The following is a 23416-nucleotide window of genomic DNA, read 5'->3' as shown; positions in this document are numbered from 1 at the left end:
TTATGAACCATTAATATTTGTTGCTGCTATTGCCCTATACACAAATCAGTATTTTATTTAAAAAAAATTTTTTTACTATAGTCAATTTACAATCTTCTGTCAATTTCTGCTATACAGCAGAGTGACCCATTTATACATATATACACATTTCTTTTCTCACATTATCCTGCATCATGTTCCATCACAAGTGTAGATCAGTATTTTAAATTAGTCATTTCCATGCTGCCAGAAAATTTCGATCAGGCCTTGGAATGTTGCTCCCAGTATAGTTTGGTCAGAACCTCAAAGAATGGGGCAGAAAAGCTAGATGTCAGTGTGTCCTCTCTTTCTTTCCAGAAACCCTCTGATGGTTCCCAGCCAGTCTGTTCCAGAAAGCTGTATTACAATCTTCGTGGTTATGTACATAAAACTGTTTGTCTAGCTTGCAAAACTGATTTTGATAGTGTTCTATATTCAGGTTGAAGGTAATGAAAGGTTTCCTATCTTTCCTCATAAACTGAGTTTTTGTTGTGGTAGAAATAAAAATAGTGTCTGTGTGAGAAGCAGAGCTCAAGGGGCACAGTTAGAAAATCAGCTTTTTCAGTTCCTATCAAAATTTGTGCTTTGCTCACTAATTAAGGAGCAAATAAAGAAATACTGGGAATGAAAAAAAGGAGGGGAAGAGGTAGGGGTAGCAGTAACATGCCCTTCAAACTTAGGATGATCTAGATGGAAAATCATATTAAGTATTGGGAACTGGAACAGCTTAGCCAGAAAAGATGACTTGCACAGTGTAAAAGAATAGAGTAGTCCTTTCCGGAGCATTGCTCTCAAGAGACTTTGCAGGAAGCTAATGATCCAAAAAGACAAGTCTTTTCTTACTTTGCCCTATTTTGAATGTGTCACTGGGGACCTGCCTTGTCCTAGAGCAGGCACTCCTCTGGTGAAGTTGTGGTATTTCTGGTTGACAGGTGTAGTGGTGTCGAACACTTTATTTTGGAAGTTATGGGGCGCCTCCCTGACATGGAGATGGTGATCAATGTACGAGATTATCCTCAGGTTCCTAAATGGATGGAGCCTGCCATTCCAGTCTTCTCCTTCAGTAAGGTAAGTACAGGAAGAGCCATACGAGGGGATGGAGGGTGGTCCTGTAGCAGATAAGCAAGAGACGACTATCCTGTGGCAGACCCTGATGCCTCACAGTGAGGATGAGGTCTGAGGTCTAGGAGTGGGTCTGTGTCCCTGTTAGCCTCACAGTCATTGAACAGTAAAACTAGGAGCTGGTTGAGGACCCATAAGTAACATGAGTAAGATTACTCAAGTGTCTATAGGACTAGGGATGGAGGGTAGGGAATGAAAGAGGCTTGAAGAAACTATAGGACATTGGAGGTAGGGTTCAGAAATCCTACAGTGCATGGGAGAGAGTGGCCCAAGCAAGCTCATGGAAAAAAAAAGAAAAAGAAGAAAAAAAAAAGAGTTCCTATTGTGTCTCAGCAGGTTAAGGACCCGACATTATCTCTGTGAGGATGTAAGTTCAATCCCTGGCCTTGCTCAGTGGGTTAAGCATCTGACATTGCAGTAAGCTGCAGCACAACTCAGATCTGGTATTGCTGTGGCTGTGGTGGAGGCCTCAGCTGCAGCTCTGATTTGGTCCCTAGCCAGGGAACTTCCATATGCTGCAGGTGCAACTGTGGAAAAAAAAAAAAAAAAAAAAGAAGGAAAAAAGAAAAGAAATCTCATGGGCTTTGAATTAGGGAACACCCACATTCAAAAATAGGAGTTCTCACTGTGGTGTAACAGGAGTGATGGTGCCTCTGTAGTGCCAGGATGGCAAGTTTGATCCCCAGCCTAGAACAATGGATCCCTTGTTGCAGTTGTGGTGTAGGTTACAACTGAAGCTCAGATTTGATCCATGGCCCAGGAACTCCATATTGGGGTGGTGGGGAGGCAAGAAAGAAAAAAACATTTGTTGAGCTCCTACGATGTGTATATAGCTATTATACTGGGTATCATCTGTCCTGCCACTGTATCCCAGGGTCCTAGCAGGGAGAACAGTGAGACTGAAGGTGCCAGATAACTCCTTACAGTTGGCACCCAAGCAGTGCATTGAGGGATAGGCTTGGGATACCAGAGAGGGGGTCTAGTTATAGAGGGAGAGGAATCCTGGGGACCCTTGTGGGCTTGGAAAACTTGGGTCAATTAGTATGTTAGTGCTCAGGTTCCTGCAAATGATGTATTAGCAAGGCTGGGTCTTCATTCCTTAGACACTAAATATGGAAGCCTTTGAGGACAGGGATGGGGGAGGCTAGAAGGGAGTAGGTGGAAGATTTTATGGGAGAAGAATGGATTTAGGAACACCCTGTGGACTTTGAGAAAACAAACTCCATTTCTGATTCGGTTTCTCCAAAGCAGAGGGATTTTATGCCCACTTTTTGTTCATCACAGTTCACTTTCTCTCTAGACTTGTTTATTTCCTGTGTTGCAAGTGGGCTGAGGCCACATTTGTATTGCATTTCTCATGGTTTAGCCTCATTTCTCAAAAGTGCTTGGTCCTGTTTGTCATGAAACTTTCCCAGAAGAACAGACAGAGGCTCCCATGTAAGTCAGTAAGGACTTCGTGGTTTGTTGTTCATCTGTGTTTTTTCTGTGGATAATAAAGTATGACCCTCAGTATGCTAACTTTCCTTTCATCTTTACTTCTCCCCCCCCCCTTTTTTTTTGTAGAACAAGTGACTCCCAGTTTCCAAGGGAGGGATTTATATTAGTTTGTCAACTTTATAATAATTATGCAGCTTCTATTGAGCAGCTGTTATGTCTGAGGTACCTGATATATCTCATACCACTTTTTAATAATAATTAAAATAATAATTGAAAGAAAGCAAACACATATTATATATGTAATGCCAGTGGAAGAAACAGTAGATTTAGAGGTTTATCAGTGATCAGAATTCTTACAGAAGTAACCATAAAAGGGAACAAATGGTTTCAAACTTTTTTCAAGAGATATAGGATAACATCCCTTCCCCAGCTCTGCCCACTGTCACCTTTGACCCTGATCAAAAAAGAAGAATAAAGAGTTCCTGCTGAGGCTCAGTGGTAACAAACCCAACTAGTATCCATGAAGATGCCGGATTGATCCCTAGCCTTGCTCAGTGGGTCAGAGATCCAGCATTGCCATGAGCTGTGGTGTAGGTCACAGACGTGGTTCAGATCCCCCGTTGCTGTGGCTGTGGCTATGGCGTAGGCTGGCAGCTGCAGCTCTGATTTGACTCCTAACCTGGGAACTTCCACATGCTGCAGGTGTGGCCATAAAACGAAAAAAAAAAAAAAAAAAGAATAACCAAAATATAACCCAGAATTTATCGACCAACCAATGTGAGCTCAACAGTACCAAAGTATTAAGTAATAACAACACTTTGGTGTTTTCTGTGTGTTAGACACTTTTCTAAGCTTTCTATACTTCCTAACTCATTTAATATTCAAAACAAGTCTATTTGGTAGATAATATTACTATTTCTCCCACTACAAAGGTAAGGAAACTGAGGCATAGAAAGATTAAGTTACTTACCTTGATTTGGAAAGAGGTGGAGTCAGATGATCTTTCTCAAGAACCCACACTCTTAACCATTGCACTGTATTTCCTAATTCTGTTCTCAAAAGACCCATCTAGGAAATAACCAAGAACTGGTAAGACAGTATATACTCCAAGTGTAATAGCAGTTAAAAGATCAGAGAGCTATGTGATCATTCATAATTGAGTATATTTCCTTAAACTAAAAACCCCAACAATGTATGTCTTCCAAAGAAACAGAACTTAAAAGTTGACCTTTAATGTGGTTTTGTATTTTGAGATGCAGTGAGCCCATGAATTTTAACCCATGGTCTTTTTTTTCTTTTTTTTTTTTTTTTTTTTTTTTTTTTTTAATGCCTTTTAGCATCTAGAGTCTAGACTTTGCAGACTAGGGAAAATGTATTTTTGGCACTGTAACAGTGGGCAAGGCCTTGTCCAGATTCTGTGGCATGAATGAAGTCTACTGTTTATTCCTCTGCTCCAAGACTGATTTAGAATAACCTCTCTGTTTTCTGTTGAAGACATCAGAGTACCATGACATCATGTATCCTGCTTGGACATTTTGGGAAGGAGGACCTGCTGTTTGGCCGATTTATCCTACAGGTCTTGGACGCTGGGACCTCTTCAGAGAAGATCTGCTAAAGTAAGGTTATTTGTCCCTCTTTGTGGGTCATCTAGAAATAAATAGTAGAGTACCAACAATTATTCCCTTTAAAATATCTTTTAAGCTAAAAATAAAAGACAAAAAACTATAGCAGGAACAATTTTGTATGTGTATAAAAATATTTACATGTCCCTAGACAAAGAGCAAATGAACCTAAAGTGTCAGCAGTGCTTCTGTGGGAGGAATTTTGGAAGGCTTTTCTTCTTTACATTTTTCCATACATTTAGGATCTTCTAAATAAGAGTGAATTATTTAATTTCATAATTAGGAAAAATGGATGACCATATTGAGGAGAAGGATAGAAAATTACTTGGAGGAACATAAATTTACTTTGTAATTAAGAGCTAAGAGAACAGTTTGGAGATACCTTAGAAATCTATACATAGAACTTCCATATGACCCCGCAATCCCACTCTTGGGCATCTATCCGGACAAAACTCTACTTAAAAGAGACACATGCACCCGCATGTTCATTGCAGCACTATTCACAATAGCCAGGACATGGAAACAATCCAAATGTCCATCGACAGATGATTGGATTCGGAAGAGGTGGTATATATACACAATGGAATACTACTCAGCCATAAAAAAGGATGACATAATGCCATTTGTAGCAACATGGATGGAACTAGAGAATCTCATCCTGAGTGAAATGAGCCAGAAGGACAAAAACAAATACCATATGCTATCACTTATAACTGGAATCTAATATCCAGCACAAATGAACATCTCCTCAGAAAAGAAAATTATGGACTTGGAGAAGAGACTTGTGGCTGCCTGATGGGAGGGGGAGGGAGTGGGAGGGATCGGGAGCTTGGACTTATCAGACACAGAATAGATTTACAAGGAGATCCTGCTGAATAGCATTGAGAACTTTGTCTAGATACTCATGTTGCAACAGAAGAAAGGGTGGGGGAAAAATGTAATTGTAATATATACATGTAAGGATAACCTGACCCCCTTGCTGTACAGTGGGAAAATAAAAAACTGAAAAAAAAAAAAAAAAAGAGCTAAGGGAGTTCCCACTGTGGTACACCTGACCGAAGTGGTTCAGGTCATTGCAGCGGTGCTGATTAGATCCCTGGCCCAGTGCAGTCAGCTAAAGGATCCAATGTTGTCCCAGCATAGGTCACAGCTGTGGCTTGGATTCAACCTCTGGCCTGGACACTTCCATATGTCATGGATGCAGCCATTAAAAAAAAAAAAAAAATGCTAAGTCCTTTGGGCAGGGATAGGGTAAGCATAAATGCCCCATAGCTATCTCAAGTACAAGCTTATTCCAGAGCCTCTCTGATTCATGATTGCAACCTGCCTTGGCCTGTTAACAACATCCTGCCATCAGCAGAATTTAGATTGTCTGGGTCACCAAACTATAGGTATTTCTTCCCTAAATACATTTTACATTAATGATTCAAACAGTGTTGGTACCTAATTAGCAAACTTCCAGAAACACTCTTAGGAATAGGGGAAGCGATAATTTAATTTTATTTCTACAAGTATCTATCACTTACACCAAGTGTGGCTGGAGGTTTAAATGGGATAAAGAAAACCTCACTTCAGAGTTCCTGTCGTGGCTCAGTGGTTAATGAATTTGAGGAACCATGAGGTTGTGGGTGCGATCCGTGGCCTTGCTCAGTGGGTTAAGGATCCAGCGTTGCCATGAGCTGTGGTGTAGGTTGCAGACGTGGCTCAGATCCCACGTTGCTGTGGCTCTGACATAGGCCAGCAGCTACAGCTCCGATTAGACCTCAGCCTGGGAAACTCCATATGCCTCAGGAGCGGCCCTAGAAAAGGCAAAAAAAGAAAAAAAGAAAAGAAAACCTCACTTTTCTGAAGAAACACATAGGCTGCAGTCCTCAGGGGAAGCTAGAGCCACTGGGCAAAGAAAGTCTGTTGTTTAGAAGGTATAAGTGGGAAATTAATCTTCCTTTTTTTTTTTTGTCTTTTGTCTTTTTAGGGCTACACCCACGGCATATGGAGGTTCCCAGGCTAGGGGTCTAATCGGAGCTACAGCTGCCGGCCTGCACCACAGCTCACAGTAATGCCAGATCCTTAACCCACTGAGCAAGGTCAGGGATTGAACCCGCAACCTCATGGTTCCTAGTTGGATTTGTTTCTGCTGCGCCATGACAGGAACTCTGAAAATTAATGTTTTAAGAGAAATTGGTCTCTTACTTCTTAGAACTGGAACTGGAAATTGTTTTTGTCTACTTTGTTAGGGAATAAAGGCCCAGAGAGGTTAAGGGACTTGGTCAAGATCAGGAACCAATTGAAGCCTGAAGTCCAGGTTTTCAAATTCATTATCCTCTCCATTTGACTAGTTAACATTATCTGTGTTCTCCAGACACTGAGGATGTCATTTCTTATTTAGCTCTTCATTTTTTTTTTTCCTGCTTTTTAGGGCTGCATTCACAGCACATGGAAGTTCCCAAACAAGGGGTTGGAAGTTCCCAGGCTACACCAGTCACAGCAACTCGGGCTTCAAGCTACGTCTGCGACCAGCACCACAGCTCATGGCAAATGCTGGATCCCCTACCCACTGAGGAAGGCCAGGGAGCAAACCTGCATCCTCATGGAAACTAGTCGTATTTGTTTCTGTTGCACCAAAACAGGAACTCCCAGTTCTTCATTTTGAACATATGTTTTTTGTATTGTTTTGTTTTGTTTTTTGTCTTTTTGCCTTTTCTAGGGCTGCACCAGCAGCATATGGAGGTTCCTAGGCTAGGGGTCTAATTGGAGCTGTAGCCGCTGGCCTATGCCAGAGATGCAGCAACACAGGATCCGAGCCTCCCTCACCTGCAACCTACACCACAGCTCACAGCAACACCGGATCCTTAACCCACTGAGAAAAGCCAGGGATTGAACCCGAAACCTCGTGGTTCCTAGTCAGATTCATTAACCACTGAGCCACAACGGGAACTCCAGCTTTTACAATCTTTTAAAACAACTTTTTTCTTTTTTGGGGGGCCGCATGTGTGGCATATGGAAGTTCCCAGGCTAGGGGTTAAATTGAAGCTGTAGCTGCTGGCCTACACCCTAGCCACAGCAATGCAGGATTCAAGCCATGTCTGCAACCTACACCATAGCTCACAGTAATGCCAGATACTTACCCCACTGAGCAAAGCCAGGGATCGAACCCACATCCTCATGGATTCTAGTTGGGTTCATTACTGTTGAGCCACAATGGCAACTCCCCAAAACAACTTTTTTCTGATTATGAAACATACACATGCTCATAGAAATTTATGAATATGTCTAAACTAAGCAACTTTTCCCCCCACCTATCAGTATGTTTTAGAAATCTTTCAATGTCAGTACATATGAAGTGACCTCAGTAGCATGATATTCCATCTGATAATAATTTACTTCATTGTGTCCTTTAATGGACATTAGGCTGCATGTGTAGTATATGCATAATTTCTTGTTTTCTGGACTATTGGAGACTATGTTGCATTCCTTATGACTTTATACCCCTTAAAGCTTTCATGCGTATTTCCTAAGAGCAAGAACAGGAATATTATGGGTTTTTTTTTTTTTTTTTTTGCTTTTTTTCAGGACCACACTCGCAGCATATGGAAGTTCCCAGGCTAGGGGTCTAATCAGAGTGACAGCTGCCGGCCTATACCACAGCCACAGCAACATGAGATCCGAGCCATGTCTTCAACCCACACCACAGCTCATGGCGACTCTGGATCCTTAACCCACTGAGCAAGGCCAGGGATCAAACCTGCAACCTCATGGTTCCTAGTCAGATTCATTATTGCTGCACCATGACAGGAACTCCAAGAATATTATGTTTTATAACCACATTTCAATTATCAAATACAAGAAATAATATTAGTTTAACACTTACTTGTCCCAATACTGTCCCAGAAGGCACATTCCCCTTTTAGTACAGAAGCTAGTCCAGCATCGAGTGTTGTATTTAGTCCTTATGTCTCTTTAATTTCCCTATCTGCAGTAGCTCTTTAGGCTCTTTCTCTTTTGTGATATTGATATGTTGAAGAATACAGGCCACTTTTTTTTTTTTTCCCTGTCTTTTTAGGGCTGCATCTGCAGTATATGGAGATTCTTAGCCTAGGGGTCTAATTGGAGCTACAGCTGCTGGCCTACGCCACAGCCACTCCAGATCCTAGCCACATCTGCGACCTACACCACAGCTCATGGCAGCACCAGATCCTTAACCCACCCAGCAAGGCCAGGGATTGAACCTGTGTCCTCATGGATACTAGTCAGATTCATTTCCCCTGAGCCACAACAGGAACTCCATACAGGCCACTTTTTAAATAGAATGTTCTTTAGCTTGGTTTTATCTATTTCTTCATGATTAGATTCAGTTTATGCATTGCTGGCTCAAATACTTACCTGAGTGATTTTGTGTTCATCTTCCACTCATTAGAGATATTAATTTTGGTCACCTAGTCAAGGTGTTCTACCAGGTTCCTCCACTGTGTAGTTACTGTTTTACACCTTGTAAACTAGGGAGATAGAATATGTTTTAAAAATCTAATCTTAGGTGAATACATTTTCCCTTTGATAACATCCCATTTTATTTTTCAATTGAATTTATTCATGATTGTAGAATTGCAATTTTATTTTTTAGAGTCCTCCATTCAGAATCTCTAGCCCCATGATTTCATTTCTTTTTAAATGTTCTGTCAATTTCTTCTCTACAGCAAAGTGACCCAGTATGATTTCAATTCTTACTTTGAAACTTTAATAATCTGCTAGTTATCTGCATTGATGTCTGCGTGACATTTTTCTGTTTTTATAATCTTCTGGGAGTTTGTCCCCATTTTCACTCTGTAGAAGAATTCATTGTCCCTGTAGATTTGAAGAATTCACTCTACTGTCAGTGGAGAGGTGGAGTTATAAAAGAGGTCTGGGGTGAGACCAAGTTGTGGTGGTCACTGTTGGTGCTTACCTAGAGACAAAAGTCCTAACGTGAGTGTTTTGAAGGGTAGGTAGGTGGGTAGGAAGAATGAGAGAGAGGGAAAACAGACGATACTTGGACCAAGTCTGTGTATGTTAAATACAGCTGTCCCAGGGACTAAAGTAATTTATATTCAAAATTTCAGTATAAACTGATGCATTTTTCTCTTGGGTAGTTTGGCAGTGTATATCTAGATGTAAAATGTGTTTATCCTTGACCTAGCCATTTTACTTCTAGAATTTATCCTGAGAAGTTAGACAAGTGTGCAAAGATGTGTATATAAGGACATTCATTACAGTGCTATTTTTTTTTCTGTTTGAGAAATATGTTTTATTTTTTTTATAGATGATTTACAATGTTGTGCCAGTTTCTGCTATACAGCAAAGTGACTCAGACACACACACACACACACACACACACACACACACACACACACACATTCTTTTTTATATTCCTTTCCATCATGGTCTATCCCAGGAGATTGGATGTAGTTCTCTGTGCTATACAGTAGGACCTTGTTGCTTATCCATTCTAAATGTAATAGTTTGCATCCTCTAACCCCAGCCTTCCAGTCCATCCCTCCTCTCCCTCCCCTTTGGCAAGCACAAGTCTGTTTCCTATGTTTGTAAGTCTGTTTCTGTTCTGTAGATAGGTACACTTGTGCCATATTTTAGATGCCACAAACAAGTGATATCATATGGTATTTGTCTTTCTGACTTAACTTCACTTAGCATGATAATCTCTAGTTGCATGCATGTTGCTATGAATGGCATTATTTCAGTCTTTTTATGGCTGAGTAGTATTCCATCTTATATATGTACCACATTGTCTTAATCCATTCATTGGTTGATGGACATTTAGGTTGTTTCTATATCTTTGCTGTTGTGAGTAGTGCTGCTATGAACACAGGAATGCATGTATCTTTTTGAATTGCAGTTTTGTCTAGATATATTCCCAGAAATGGGATTGCTGCATCATATGGTAATTCTATTTTTTTTTTTTCTTTTTAGGGCTATATCTGTGGCATATGGCGTCTCCAAGGCTAGGGGTAGAAAAGGAGCTGTAGCTGCCAGCCTACACCATAGCCACAGCAACACCTTCATCACAGCTCACAGCAGTGTCGGATCCTTAACCTATTGGGTGAGGCCAGAGATTGAACCTGTGTCCTCATGGATGCTAGTCAGATTTGTTTTCTCTGTGCCACACAGGAGCTCCATATTTTCAGTTTTCTTGAGAACCTCCATACTGTTTTCCATAGTGGTTGCGCCAACTTACATTCCAACCAGCAGTGTTCCCTTTTCCTCACATCTTCTCCAGCACTTGTTATTTTTAGACTTTTTTAACTTTTTTTTTAGGCTATGCCTGTTGCATGCAAAAGTTCCTGTGTCAGATATGGAACCCATGACACAGTGGTAACCAGAGCCACAGCAGTGGTAACACCAGATACTTAACCTGCTGAGCCACCAGGAAACTCCTGTAGACTTTTTTAATGATGGCCGTTCTGACCAGTGTGAGGTGGTACCTCACATGGTTTTGATTTGCGTTTCTCTAATAATTAGCGATGTTGAGCATTTGTTCATGTGCCTACTGGCCATCACTACAATGTTGTTTCTTAAAGCAAAAAGTTTAGACTACCTAAAATTCCACCATTAAGGGATGAAGTGAATTACAACATGGCTTTAAAAATGGAGGCGTTCCCGTCGTGGTGCAGTGGAAACAAATCCAGCTAGGAACCATGAGGTTTTGGGTTTGATCCCTGGCCTCGCTTAGTGGGTTAAGGATCCGGCATTGCCGGGAGCTGTGGTGTAGGCCGGCAGCTGTCACTCCAATTAGACCTCTAGCCTAGGAACCTCCATATGCTGCAAGTGCGGCCCAAAAAAGCAAAAATTAAATTAAATTAAAATTAAATGGAATATTGTGCATGAATGGAAAGTAAAGGTAGCATAAGTCTTAAGAACAGGGACTCTGGGATTAAACTCAAGCTCTTATTAGCTGTGTGACTCTGGGCAAATTGCTTAGCCTCTCGAGGGCCTCAACTGTAAATTAGGGATAATAAAACCTACTTTGTAAGGTTGTGAGAATGAGTGTGTATGTATGTGTGTGTGTGTTTATAACCTAGAACAGTGCCTGAAACACATAGGTGTTGGCTCTAATTATTATCTATAAATATGTTCTAATAAGAATGTTACCTAACAGCATGCATAGTATGATCTCTGTTATTTAGAGCAAGGTTTCTGTCTTGGTACTATTAAAGTTTCTACCTGGGGCTAGATTATTCTTTGTTGTAGGAGCTGTCCTATGCATTGTAGGACGTTTTGCAGTATCTCTGGCCTTTACTCACTAACTGCCAGTAGCAGTCCCCCAGTAGTGACTATCAAACATGTCTATATACATGGCCAAATATCCCTGGGTGGAGAGTCACAAAATCACTCCTAACTGAGAATCACTGGTATGGGGAGATAATTGGAAAGAAATTCTTCAATGAAACATTAAATTGTTAAAAGTGATTATCTCTGGGTGGAGAGATTTCCAGTTGATTTTTTTGCTATTATTTTATGCATTTCCATTAGAATTCTATATAATGAGCATATATAATTTTTTCAATAAAAATAAAACAAACAAGGGAGTTCCCATCGTGGCTCAGCAGTTAACAAACCTGACTAGCATCCATGAGGACATGGGTTTGATCCCTGGTCTCACTCAGTGGGTTAAGGATCTGGTGTTGCTGTGACTGTGGTGCAGGCCAGCAGCTACAGCTCCAATTGGACCCCTAGCCTGGGAACCTCCATATGCCGTGGGTGTAGTATCACTGGAAAGTATCACTACCTGAGAAGTTTTTGTCCTAAGTTTCTCCATTATAGCAAATAGCTCACCAATCCCGCATTAACTCCAGTTCAGTCCAATCCCCTCCTGTTTTCAGAAAAAGACACTGCTCGAACTTCTGCGCAGGGTCCTATGAAATAAGTTAAGAATGATGTGTCAGAGTTCCCGTCGTGGCGCAGTGGTTAACGAATCCGACTAGGAACCATGAGGTTGCGGGTTCGGTCTCTGCCCTTGCTCAGTGGGTTAATGATCCAGCGTTGCCGTGAACTGTGGTGTAGGTTGCAGACGCAGCTCGGGTCCCGAGTTGCTGTGGCTCTGGCGTAGGCCGGTGGCTACAGCTCTGATTGAACCCCTAGCCTGGGAACCTCCATATGCCGCGGGAGCGGCCCAAAGAAATAGCAAAAAGACAAAAAAAAAAAAAAAAGAGAATGATGTGTCTTTGATCTAGCAGCGACAGCAAGGAAAGCTGGCCATGATAATGGGCACTGAGACCTGAGTTTCAGGGACTTTGTCTTTATGAAGCACTTAGTACAGTCTCAAGAATAACAGGGTGCTTCGCAAAGTCAGACTAAATCTGATATTACCTTCTATGCATCTAAAACATGAAGTCAGGAAGTGATTTATTTCCTTGTCCTTAATTCAGTTACTGATGTTTTCTGCAGTTGTCTTTGCCTATTAATTTTATCAGTAGACTCTACTTAAAGTGGGGAAGAAATCCTCATTGTACTGAATTAAATAGCCTAAACATGTCTTTTATTTTTTTAATTTTATTTTTATTTTTATTAGTCAATAAATGTATTACATTTATAGTTGTACAATGATCATCACAATCCAATTTTATAGGATTTCCATCCCACTAAAGATGTCTTTTAGTTTGGGGAACTTTTCCGTCAATGTTGTTAACGTACTAACTGATCAGTGGATTGGCAGATCTTGCTAGCTAGCATCTCCAGAGGAATGAGGTAATAACAGAAGGGAACATAATGTGATTTAGAGTTTTCCTTTTGAGTAGTCTAGATGGGACTTATTTAAAAATGTAAAGCTCTTGACCAATCTTCAGAAATGGTTCAAACACCTCCTTATATAGTTAAGGAAAAGACATAGAAACTAATAAAATCTATTTTTAGGTCAGCAGCCCAATGGCCATGGGAAAAGAAAAACTCCACAGCGTATTTCCGAGGATCAAGGTGACTATACTTTCTGACATTTTCCAAATATAATCTTCCAGCTAATATATAAAATATAAGTAATTTTGCGGGTGTGAGGAACTCTACTTCAAAGAGAAAACTAAGATAACCAAGAAATCTGTAGAATCACAGAATTTAAGTAGACTCACAGAATTTTAGACTAGGAGTTCCCGTCGTGGCGCAGTGGTTAACGAATCTGACTGGGAACCGTGAGGTTGCAGGTTTGATCCCTGGCCTTGCTCAGTGGATTAAGGATCTGGCGTTGCTGTGAGCTGTGGTGCAGACTGCAGACTCGGCTCGGGTCCCGCATTGCCGTGGCTCTGGCATAGGCTGGTGGCTACAGCTCTCTCTGATTAGACCCCTAGCCTGGGAACCTCCATATGCCGGGGAGCAGCTATAGAAAAAGCAAAAAGACAAAAAAAAAAAAAAAAAAAAAAAAAAGAAAAAAAGAATTTTAGACTAGAGAAGAATTCAAATTATTTGCCAAAATCACTCTTAGTTGAAAGGAAACTCAAAGAAGTAAATTTCGTCCGTCTAGTCATTCAGCATATATTTACAAAGTGCCATAGTGTGATGGGCTCTGAGTATATAATGTTGAACAGAGCAATGAGTTGTCCTCTTGCCTGAGAGATTACAGTTTCCTGGAAAGAGCTTATGCCCTTGCCCACAGTCACTCTGCAAGTTAGTGGCAGAGCAGGAACCATCACCAGCTCTTCTGACAGTGGTGGAAGCACAGACTGAAACTGGTGAAAATGGAGAGGGAAGCAGGGAAGAAAGAGAGGAAGAGAGGAAGAGGGGAAGGGAAAGGACCTTGTCTGCGTTGTTCAGCTCCGCATCCCCAGGGCCAAGAACAGTACTTGCCATGTTAGATGCATAAGCAATACCTGTTGGACAGATGAATACAAAAGACCCTGAGAAAGGTGAAGAGTTTGCAGTTTTCAGAGTTCCCGTTGTGGCTCAGTGGTTAATGAACCCGACTAGTATCCTTGAGGATGCAGGTTCAATCCCTGGCCTCGCTCAGTGGGTTAAGGATCTGGTGTTACTGTGAGCTGTGGTGTAGGTCGCAGGCATGGCTTGGATCCTGTGTTGCTAGGGCTGTGGCATAGGTCAGCAGCGTAGCTACGATTTGCCCCTAGCCTGGGAACTTCCATATGCCTTGGGTGCAGCCCTAAAAAGACAAAAGACAAAAAAAAAAAAAAAGTTCTGCAATTTTCTCTTTGCGTCCTTGTTGGTGGTCACCCCTCTCTTCCCTTGGGCAATGGATATCAGGGTGCAGATGGGCCCAATAACCACTGCTTACAGTTACTTATCAACCTGATTCTCAGATTTTCAGATCACAGATTCTTTTTTTTTTTTTTTGATAGGTTTCTTTTTTTTTTTTTTTTGTCTTTTTGTCTTTTTGTCTTTTGTTGTTGTTGTTGTTGCTATTTCTTGGGCCGCTCCCGAGGCATATGGAGGTTCCCAGGCTAGGGGTTGAATCGGAGCTGTAGCCGCCGGCCTACGCCAGAGCCACAGCAACTCGGGATCCGAGCCGCGTCTGCGACCTACACCACAGCTCACGGCAACGCCGGATCGTTAACCCACTGAGCAAGGGCAGGGACCGAACCCGCAACCTCATGGTTCCTAGTCGGATTCGTTAACCACTGCGCCACGACGGGAACTCCCAGATCACAGATTCTTAACTTGGGTTCCATGGACTTCACAAGTTTTAGGACTTCCTTGAAATTATATGGGTATATGTGCAGTTTTCTAGAAAGGGGGTCCACAGTTCTCGTTAAATTCTCAGGAGGCCCATGACCCCTCAAATGACAAGATCATGTGCTACTAGGATCATAACTAGGACTTTTTCTACATATAGTTTTCAGGTGTTTGAGCCCTTTAGTTTTCTTTTTAATTTCAATATTATACTGGACTTTATGGAGCACACACAACAAAGGTCATGGAGCCATTTTGGTGAGTGCTGATTACCTGGTCACACAGCTATGAGTACCAGTAATTAGAGGCTACATGAACCTTCTAAAAGGGAAATCACTCTCTGGGATGTGGCTGTAGTAACCATAACAGCATAATCCTAAAGACTAGATGCAAGCAAAGAAGGGCCAACTACTCCCCATCCCTGATGGGTAAAGTGGGGAACAGGCAAGGACCACCTGGATGCTGTAGGATCCAGTATCTGCCCCGCTCTGCACCAGTGAGTTTTCCATGTGTGTAGTCATTGCATTGGGTCTGATTATTACTTACCTTTCAGAGTAAGGGAACGGTATTATGGTGCAGGGCACATGGTTTATGTCCTGTGTTTCTTTTGTAGGACAAGTCCAGAACGAGATCCTCTCATTCTTCTATCTCGGAAAAATCCGAAGCTTGTTGATGCAGAGTACACCAAAAATCAGGCCTGGAAATCTATGCAAGTAATCACCAGTCATCTGAATAGAACTACAGCAGTGAACGTTCTCCCTCAAAGAACATTGCCTCCTGGGTAGAATTTCAGATTAGGTTTCCTCTTGGTGGTGGGATGAATGTAGAGAAAGTTCCATGGACTAAAATTAGTATATATGTAAATTATTCTTTTTCAAACTCAGATTGCTTTTCTGGACCATATTATGACTCATATTTTATACAGTTTTAAAGGTTTAAACCAGGGGTCACAAACTTGTTATATAAAGGGCCAGATGGCAAATATTTAAGGCTTTGTGGATCCTGCAGTCTGGGTTGTAGTTACTCAGCTCTGCCAATGCCACATGAAAGCTGCATAGACAGTATCACAATGAATGAACGTGGCTTTGTTCCAATAAAACCTTATTTATGGGAGTTCCCATTGTGGCTCAGTGGTAATGAACATAAAGAGTAACCATGAGGATAAGAGTTCAATCCCTGGCCTTACTCAGTGGGTTAAGGATCTGGCGTTGCCTTAAGCTGTGGTGTAGGTTGCAGATGTGGCTTGGATTCTGAGTTGCTACGGCTGTGGCACAGGCCGGCAGCTGCAATTCCGATTTGACCCCTTGCCTGGGAACCTCCATATGTCATGGGTAGGGCCCTAAAAAAGATTAAAAATAATAAGTAAATAAAATAAAATAAAAATCTGAAAAAAGTAAGCACTCAGCACAGTAAATATTATGGGAGGCTGCAAAAGCAAACAAGACCTGTTCCCTTCATCAGTTTACCTTCTGCTAAGGTGGCTGGAATGTGAATGGTGGTCTCAAACTGAGGCCCCCGGGGATTGCAGTGGTGAGCAGGAGAGAGTGCTGAAGGGGACTAGGAGCTTGGTTTGCCAAATCTTTTTTTTTCCCAAGAAAAGTTAGAAATGTGGGGTTTTATAAGAAATATTCTACCACCTATAAGTGTTGGCAATGGCTTGAATTTTTGTTGTTGTTGTGTTCTTTTTTGGGGGAGGGGGGTGCCTACACCCTCACCATATGGAAGTTCCCAGGCTAGGGGTTGAATTGGAGCTACAGCTGCTAGCCTACACCACAGCCACAGCAATGCCAGATCCGAGCCATGTCTGTGACTTACACTGCAGCTCACAGGAACACTGGATCCTTAACCCACTGAGGGATGGAACCCATGTCCTCACAGATACTAGTTGGGTTTGTTACCACTGAGCCATAACAGGAACTCCCTCGAATATTATTTTTAAATACTTTGTGAGCTTAACAAAATGTTTGTGTGGTTTACACCTCTAATCCCACCAAGCACCCTTTGTAACCTCTTGCGTAGTATGACTGACACAGAGGGACATGTCTGCAGGCCATGACCTTTGAGTTCAGAGGAGCAATCCACATGGCCTGAGGGGAGCTTAAACTCTAAAATCAGACAGATCCAGGTTAAAACCTGAGCTCTTCTACTTGGGGCCATACAACCCATCACAAGTCTCCAGATTTCTCAAAGCCTTGGCTCCTTCATCTGTAAGATGGGATAATCATACCTCCCAATGTTTATTGAGACTTAAATGAGGTCATGTTGATGAAACGTTTAGCGATGCTTGTTGCACAGTGGTCTTCAATAAATGTTCCTACTGCCAGTACTAACACTCCTTTTTTACTGAAAGGATACCTTGGGAAAGCCAGCTGCCAAGGATGTCCATCTTGTGGATCACTGCAAATACAAGTAAGACTTCCAGGACTCCTGCCTCTCCTGGTTTCCCTATTGCTTTTGGAATAACTTCACTTTGGGTGAGACCTTTAACACTAGGGCCCAGCTAGGGCTTGTGAAAGTCACATTAATCTATTTAGCTGTTATTTACTGAGAGTCTGCTGGGCACAAGTTTCTGGCCTGGGTTCTGTGGGAACTGCAGAGACAAGAAACGTGGTCCCTGCTTCCACAGAGCTTGTGTACTGTAATCAGAAGAATGGGATTTCCTCCTTTTACACCCCACCCACCAAGAGCTGAAGTTAGAACAAGTATTTATTTGGTCAGTAAAAACAGTTTATTGTTTAGTTTAATGTTCAGTTTAACATTCAGCGTTCAACATGAATAAGTCATTTCTGGAGTTCCCGTCATGGTGCAGTGGTTAACGAAAAAGCGCAAAAAAAAAACCAAAAACAAACAAACAAACAAAAACCCCACCAAAAACATGAATAAATCATTCGTAACTAAAATACTGTATTTATTTATTTATTTATTTATTTAGTCTTTTTGCCTTTTCTAGGGCTGCACCCGTGGCATATGGAGGTTCCCAGGCTAGGGGTCTAATCGGAGCTGTAGCCGCCAGCCTACACCAGAGCCACTGCAACGTGGGATCTGAGTGCATCTTCGACTTACACCACAGCTTGTGGCAATACTGGATCCTTAACCCAGTGAGCAAGGCCAGGGATCGAGTCCACAACCTCATGGTTCCTACTCGGATTCGTTAACCACTGCACAATGACAGGAACTCCTAAAATATTATATTTAAATGCCAAGACTAAGACAGGTAAAACCAGGTCAGGAGGAGGGTAGTGGGGAAATTCAGAGAGATGAATGCTGATTACACTGCACAGTAGGAACTGTAGGGTAGACACAACTCTGGTTGGAGACAGGGCTCCATGCATAAGTAATGCTGAAAAGAAAATGTTCTTTTCTAAAATAGCTTTTTTCCAAGGGGCATTTCTTTGAAGATTGATTAGGTTGTCTTCTTTAGACTTCAGAAGAAGGAACAGAGCATGCCTTTGACCAGATGGGGTACCCTATGGGAAAAATAGGGCTTTGGAGGGCCATGATGTGCTAGAGACTTGAGGCTGAGAAAAACCTGTAGCAAGGGGTGAGATATTGTTTCTATTCTTGTATCCACTGTACCAGCACCCAGGTGGCCTTATCTGTCTCTGCCTGGAGAAAGTATCCCTTTTTTCTCCTTCTCCTTGGCATCCCTAGGAACACCCTTTACCCTCAAAAGCAAGGAGTTTATAGAAACATCACAGGGACATGCTGATGTGTCTTTGAAAACCAGAGACGAAAGGGGAAGGAGAGGGGGATCATAAAAGGAGAGAAGGAGAAGAGGAAATAAGAAAAATATTTGTGGCAGCAGGCATACAGTATCAAGTATATTTTGCTCTTTCTTTTCCAGGTATCTGTTTAATTTTCGGGGTGTAGCTGCAAGTTTCCGGTTCAAACACCTCTTTCTGTGTGGTTCACTTGTTTTCCATGTGGGTAATGAGTGGCTGGAATTCTTCTATCCACAGCTGAAGCCATGGGTTCACTATATCCCAGTCAAAACAGATCTCTCCAATGTCCAGTAAGCAACTGTTTGCCAAGCAGTTTCTGATGACTCCCATGGTCTGCCTCAAAGTCCCCACCCAACAAACACATTCACTCCTGATGACTTTTTCTACCGAAAACTTTTTTTTTTTTTTTTTTTTTTTTTTTTTTTGCTTATTTGGTTCTCAAAGACAGTATTGCGTTATTATCCAACAAGGCTGAGTGGGGACTTAATTTTTAAAAGTGCTCTAATGCTGATTCAAATGTAGTATTCAGATAGTATGCAGTGAAAAAGCTCAAATCTTCTAAAGACTAAAGATGGGAATATTTAGTTGTATTATGTTGTCAAAGGGACATTCAGATAGAGCATGAGGATTGACCTCAGTGAAGCCAAGGCAAATTTCCTTTCCTGATGGGAGGAGCTAGGAAGAGGTGTGGAAAGGGGCCAGAAATGAAGGCCCAGAGCCATCTTCTGGGGGCCAGAGCATTTTTCTTCACTAATAGATATTTGATGTGTTTCACTGAACATTTCTCTGTTTTCTCAAATATGTTCCAAAACTACAACAGGTTGCCTTTGGCCTATGTGTGGGCTGTTTGCTGTTATTGTTATTTTGTTCCTGAGAGGAGCCAATATCTTTGCTTTAAAAAAGAAATAATCCACCATCTACATACTAAGAGATTAACTATAGATCTCAATCCATGATTTCTGACTTAGCACTAATGAGCTTGGTCTGTATTTCAAAGCCTGATAATTCTTTCCATTTTAGGGAGCTGTTGCAGTTTGTAAAAGCAAATGATGATATAGCGCAAGAAATTGCTGAAAGGTAAGCCCTGTTCATTTTTTTTTTCCACTTTGCTTTATCATCCCCATTTTGTCCGAGCTGAATGTTGTTACCATAGTGACACCTGCATTTCATCCTCATTATACAGAGATAATCAGAATCAAGGGTGTCCTGGGGGAAGACACACATTCACATACGTCCCAAGCCCATCCTTTATAGAGTTAGATTGAAATATTTGAAGTAATCAAAATACTCTTTCTGAGGATTGACTGTTTAAATATTTATTTTTAAGGAAAAATTGTGTGTTGCCACATGCATGTGTATGGATACAATGGCTATTGAGTTGGTTTGGAGGATCAAAGAGTTAATTGATATAAGGTATTCTGAACAGTGCTTGACACAAAGTAAGCACCCAAATGTAAGCTACTAGTATTATTAAATACCATGCTTTAACTGTTCTTGTTAATCTTGTCTCTAGGGGAAGCCAGTTTATTCTGAACCACTTGCAGATGGATGATATCACCTGTTACTGGGAGAACCTGTTGACTGAATACTCTAAATTCCTATCTTATAATGTAACAAGAAGGAAAGGCTATGATCAGATTATTCCCAAAATTTTGAAAACTGAACTCTAGTCGTCATCATCCAGCCATGATCCTCTCTATGGTAGCAGATCTCAGATATCCTGTGGTGAGAAGCTTACTCTAAGTTTGGCACTTATACCTTGGATACTGTTACCAAGCCAAATATCTGGTTTTTTCTTATCATGCTGCACACAGAGCAACTTTTGGGAAGGATGCAAAATGTGTATAATACAGATATGAAGCAGCTCAACTCTGGCTGAATTAGGACCAGAAATCATGAGGGGTGGGTTTTGAACCCAATTCTGCCTTTCATTTTTCTAGGACCAATCACAGCTTGTGCCTCAGGTCATCCACATGTGTCTGTCCATCACTGCGAAACTGACTGTGTCCATGGGATGATGCCCTTTGTCCCATCGTTTGGAGGAGAAAGTCAATCATTGGGAACTAGTACAACTCGTCACTGCAATTCTGCCGTTATTCCACGCTTGATCTCTATCGCTTTATTTTAATGTCGAAAGCCCTTTAGGGCTTATGAAAAATACTTGGGGATTATTTCCTGAAAGGTCTAAGGAAGCAGTAGTTGAACCATGCAATGATGTAGAGTTTCTTTTTTGTAAAATCATCAATTCTTTGGTACTCAGGAGGTTTCTATAAAGCAACGTAGATAGGGACCAATTGCATGAGTAATTATTGCAATTGGATTTCAATTTCCTTTTTGTGCCTTGACACCCTTCTTTATATGCTCTTTCAAAAAAAAAAAAAAAAAAAAAAAGGCGGGAGTTCCCATTGTGGCGCAGCATAAATGAATCTGACTAGGAAACCATGAGGTTGTTGGTTCGATCCCTGGCCTTGATCAGTGGGTTAAGGATCCATCGTTGCCATGAGCTGTGGTGTAGGTTGCAGAAGCAGCGTGGATCCTGCATTGCTGTGGCTGTGGTGTAGGCTGGCAGCTATAGCTCCAAACCACCCCTCGCCTGGAAAACTCCATATGTCACAGGTGTGGCCCTAAAAAGCAAAAAAAATTAAAAAAAATTAAAAAATCTCTTAATTTAGGAATTAATCCTTACTCTTTAAAGGAACTGTGCATAAAACAGCAACTCTTTCTCATTCTTCACATACCCTTAATATTTTTCCTCCTTGAACTGGCAGCAGCCCACACTTGCAGGGATCTCAAGGAGTCTTCATGTGTGAAACGCTATTAAGTCGTGAGTTAAGAGCATTCAACTTTAGCACTTGTTTATATAGGAAATATTTGTTTTAGTGCACATCCATGTGGAGTGATTCATTTTCCCTTTTTGAAAAAGACATTTTGTTAGTAGTTTAATCTCTTTAGGATGCTCTCTCTAACATATTTGAAAATGAAGAAAAAATTTAGATTAATACCCATATAATCTGATGACTCAAACTTTCCTTAGGCCAACACTTTCCACAGAGAAATCAACTCTTTTATTTTGCCTCTTAAGAATTGTTTGGTATTAACAGTTTTCAAAATTAGTAAATGTGGAGTTCCCATCGTAGCACAGTGGTTAACGAATCTGACTAGGAACCATGAGGTTGCGGGTTCGGTCCCTGCCCTTGCTCAGTGGGTTGACGATCTGGCGTTGCCGTGAGCTGTGGTGTAGGTTGCAGACGCGGCTTGCTGTGGCTCCCGCGTTGCTGTGGCTCTGGTGTAGGCTGGCAGCTACAGCTCCGATTCGACCCCTAGCCTGGGAACCTCCACATGCCGCGGGAGCGGCCCAAGAAATAGCAAAAAAGACAAAAAAAAAAAAAAAAAAAAAATTAGTAAATGTGTGATTCATTCATCTAAGATCAGAGACTTTATTCCATTTGTGAAAAATGTCTTTGGCCTTTTAATCTCCCCTTTCACAAAATTTTAGATCTGTGTACTTTCTTAGAGGACCTCTGGTAATCTCATTGCGTAGAGTAAGGCAGATATTTAAAGTTGGGTTTTTTGTTTCTGAGTATTAAAAACTCATGGGGACTGTGTCCTTAGGTGCTATAAGTGGCGATAAGCACTCCCGATTTCTGAATTGTACTGTGGTTTTGCCTTATCAGCAGGAGACCCTAGTAGATATTATCATTCCATTTTAACTTTCTTCTCACTAAACTAGGAGCAAAATTTTCTGTTCTTTGGATTAGGAACTCAAGCTACATTTTCCTGGGACTGTTTCCCACTTTCCTTCAAGTTCCAGCTTAAGCATCATCTTCTCTCAGAATCCCTGTTTTCATTCCTCTAGGCAGTTAGAGGCTATCATAATACTTTGCTCATGCCTGTATCATATGATATCATATTGCACTGTAGCTAATTGATTTTTTATCATACTCTTCTTTGAGCTTTCTTATGGGTGGGAATCATGTTTTACTTATCCTGATTTTTTCCATTATCCATCACAGTGCCTCACACAGAAGAATGTTGGAAGGATGAATGCATGGATAGATGGATGAATGGATAAGCGGATGGGTGGATGGATGGAGACAGTAGACTTAGGTAGATCTTATTTACAGATTGCCTAGCCATTGGCTTCAAGGGGGCCAGCACAAGACTGTAAGAATTGGATCAATGCAAATTCTCACCTACCCTTTTAAGAGTCCATAAGGGCATCTTTGTATTTAGATACAGTGAATGTTATTCAGATCTTACACTTCTCTGTTTACCTCAGTGTAGATGGTATGAGGATGGTGTGTAACAATATGTAAAATGTATGGTTTTGAAAATAATTTTTATCTCCATAACTTTTGGAAGTTGTTGTTGTTGTTATTAATCTTAGCCTGGTCCCAAACTTGCCCTTTCCTCCTCAAAGAGCTAAAAACCACACTTTTCTTTAAGGAAAGAGAATAACTGAGTTTATTTGAATGAAGTGGGATACTTGGTTAACACAAGTAATGCTTTTCCTTTATTTGAGGAGTATCATCTGTGTGATGTTGTCAGTGTGCCATCTTATTCTACTGTTATGTCAGGTTCTCCTAGTTGGAAAGAATAGAAACCACTTCTAGCTGATTTAAGCAGAAGAACTTTTAATAAGGACATAAGGGCATCTCAGAGCAGGTAGATGGGTAGAAAGCAAAGCAACCCTAGGAATCTCACAAGAGTTTGGATTGTCTCTAGAGTGCTGCTGTATGCAGTTCCAGAGACTGCCGGGCTCTCTCAGCCCAAGATTTCCAAGAGAAAAGAATTTAATGGGCTCCTTTGGGTTGCTTCTGAAGAGGATAGTTCCCTACTCTT

General features: G+C 41.3%; 1 protein-coding gene across 50 annotated transcripts in view; it reads left to right on the top strand.

Moving 5' to 3' along the window:
* The window catches only part of POGLUT1 (protein O-glucosyltransferase 1), a 30356-nt gene extending 7430 nt beyond the window's left edge, over positions 1–22926 (top strand). The window contains exons 4-14 of one of the 50 annotated variants that reach the window (XR_014824775.1): positions 951–1086; positions 4072–4193; positions 6616–6668; positions 7801–10287; positions 13098–13157; positions 15466–15561; positions 17203–17261; positions 18697–18864; positions 19595–19651; positions 20088–20299; positions 20515–22926. Coding sequence is in view for 8 of the 50 variants with exons in the window: in XM_021070325.2 (XP_020925984.1) it covers positions 951–1086; positions 4072–4193; positions 13098–13157; positions 15466–15565; positions 17203–17261; positions 18697–18864; positions 19595–19651; positions 20088–20244 (859 nt within the window). In the remaining 42 variants the exon portion in view is untranslated. Of the gene's footprint in view, positions 1–950; positions 1087–4071; positions 4194–6615; positions 10288–12225; positions 13158–15465; positions 15634–17202; positions 17262–18696; positions 18865–19594; positions 19652–20087 lie in introns of all 50 variants that reach the window. The other 49 variants (XR_014824776.1, XR_014824750.1, XR_014824768.1 and 46 more) reach the window with 49 other exon arrangements.
* The last annotated feature ends 490 nt before the right edge of the window (positions 22927–23416 follow it).

Source organism: Sus scrofa, chromosome 13 (assembly GCF_054392235.1).
Source record: "Sus scrofa isolate SSC_HxYL_T2T_F1_AM1 chromosome 13, Sscrofa_HxYL_maternal_Yorkshire_Landrace_v2.0, whole genome shotgun sequence".
Classification (NCBI taxonomy): Eukaryota; Metazoa; Chordata; class Mammalia; order Artiodactyla; family Suidae; genus Sus; species Sus scrofa.
Note: the sequence above shows the minus strand (reverse complement) of the source record. Positions and strands in the feature narration are given on the sequence as shown.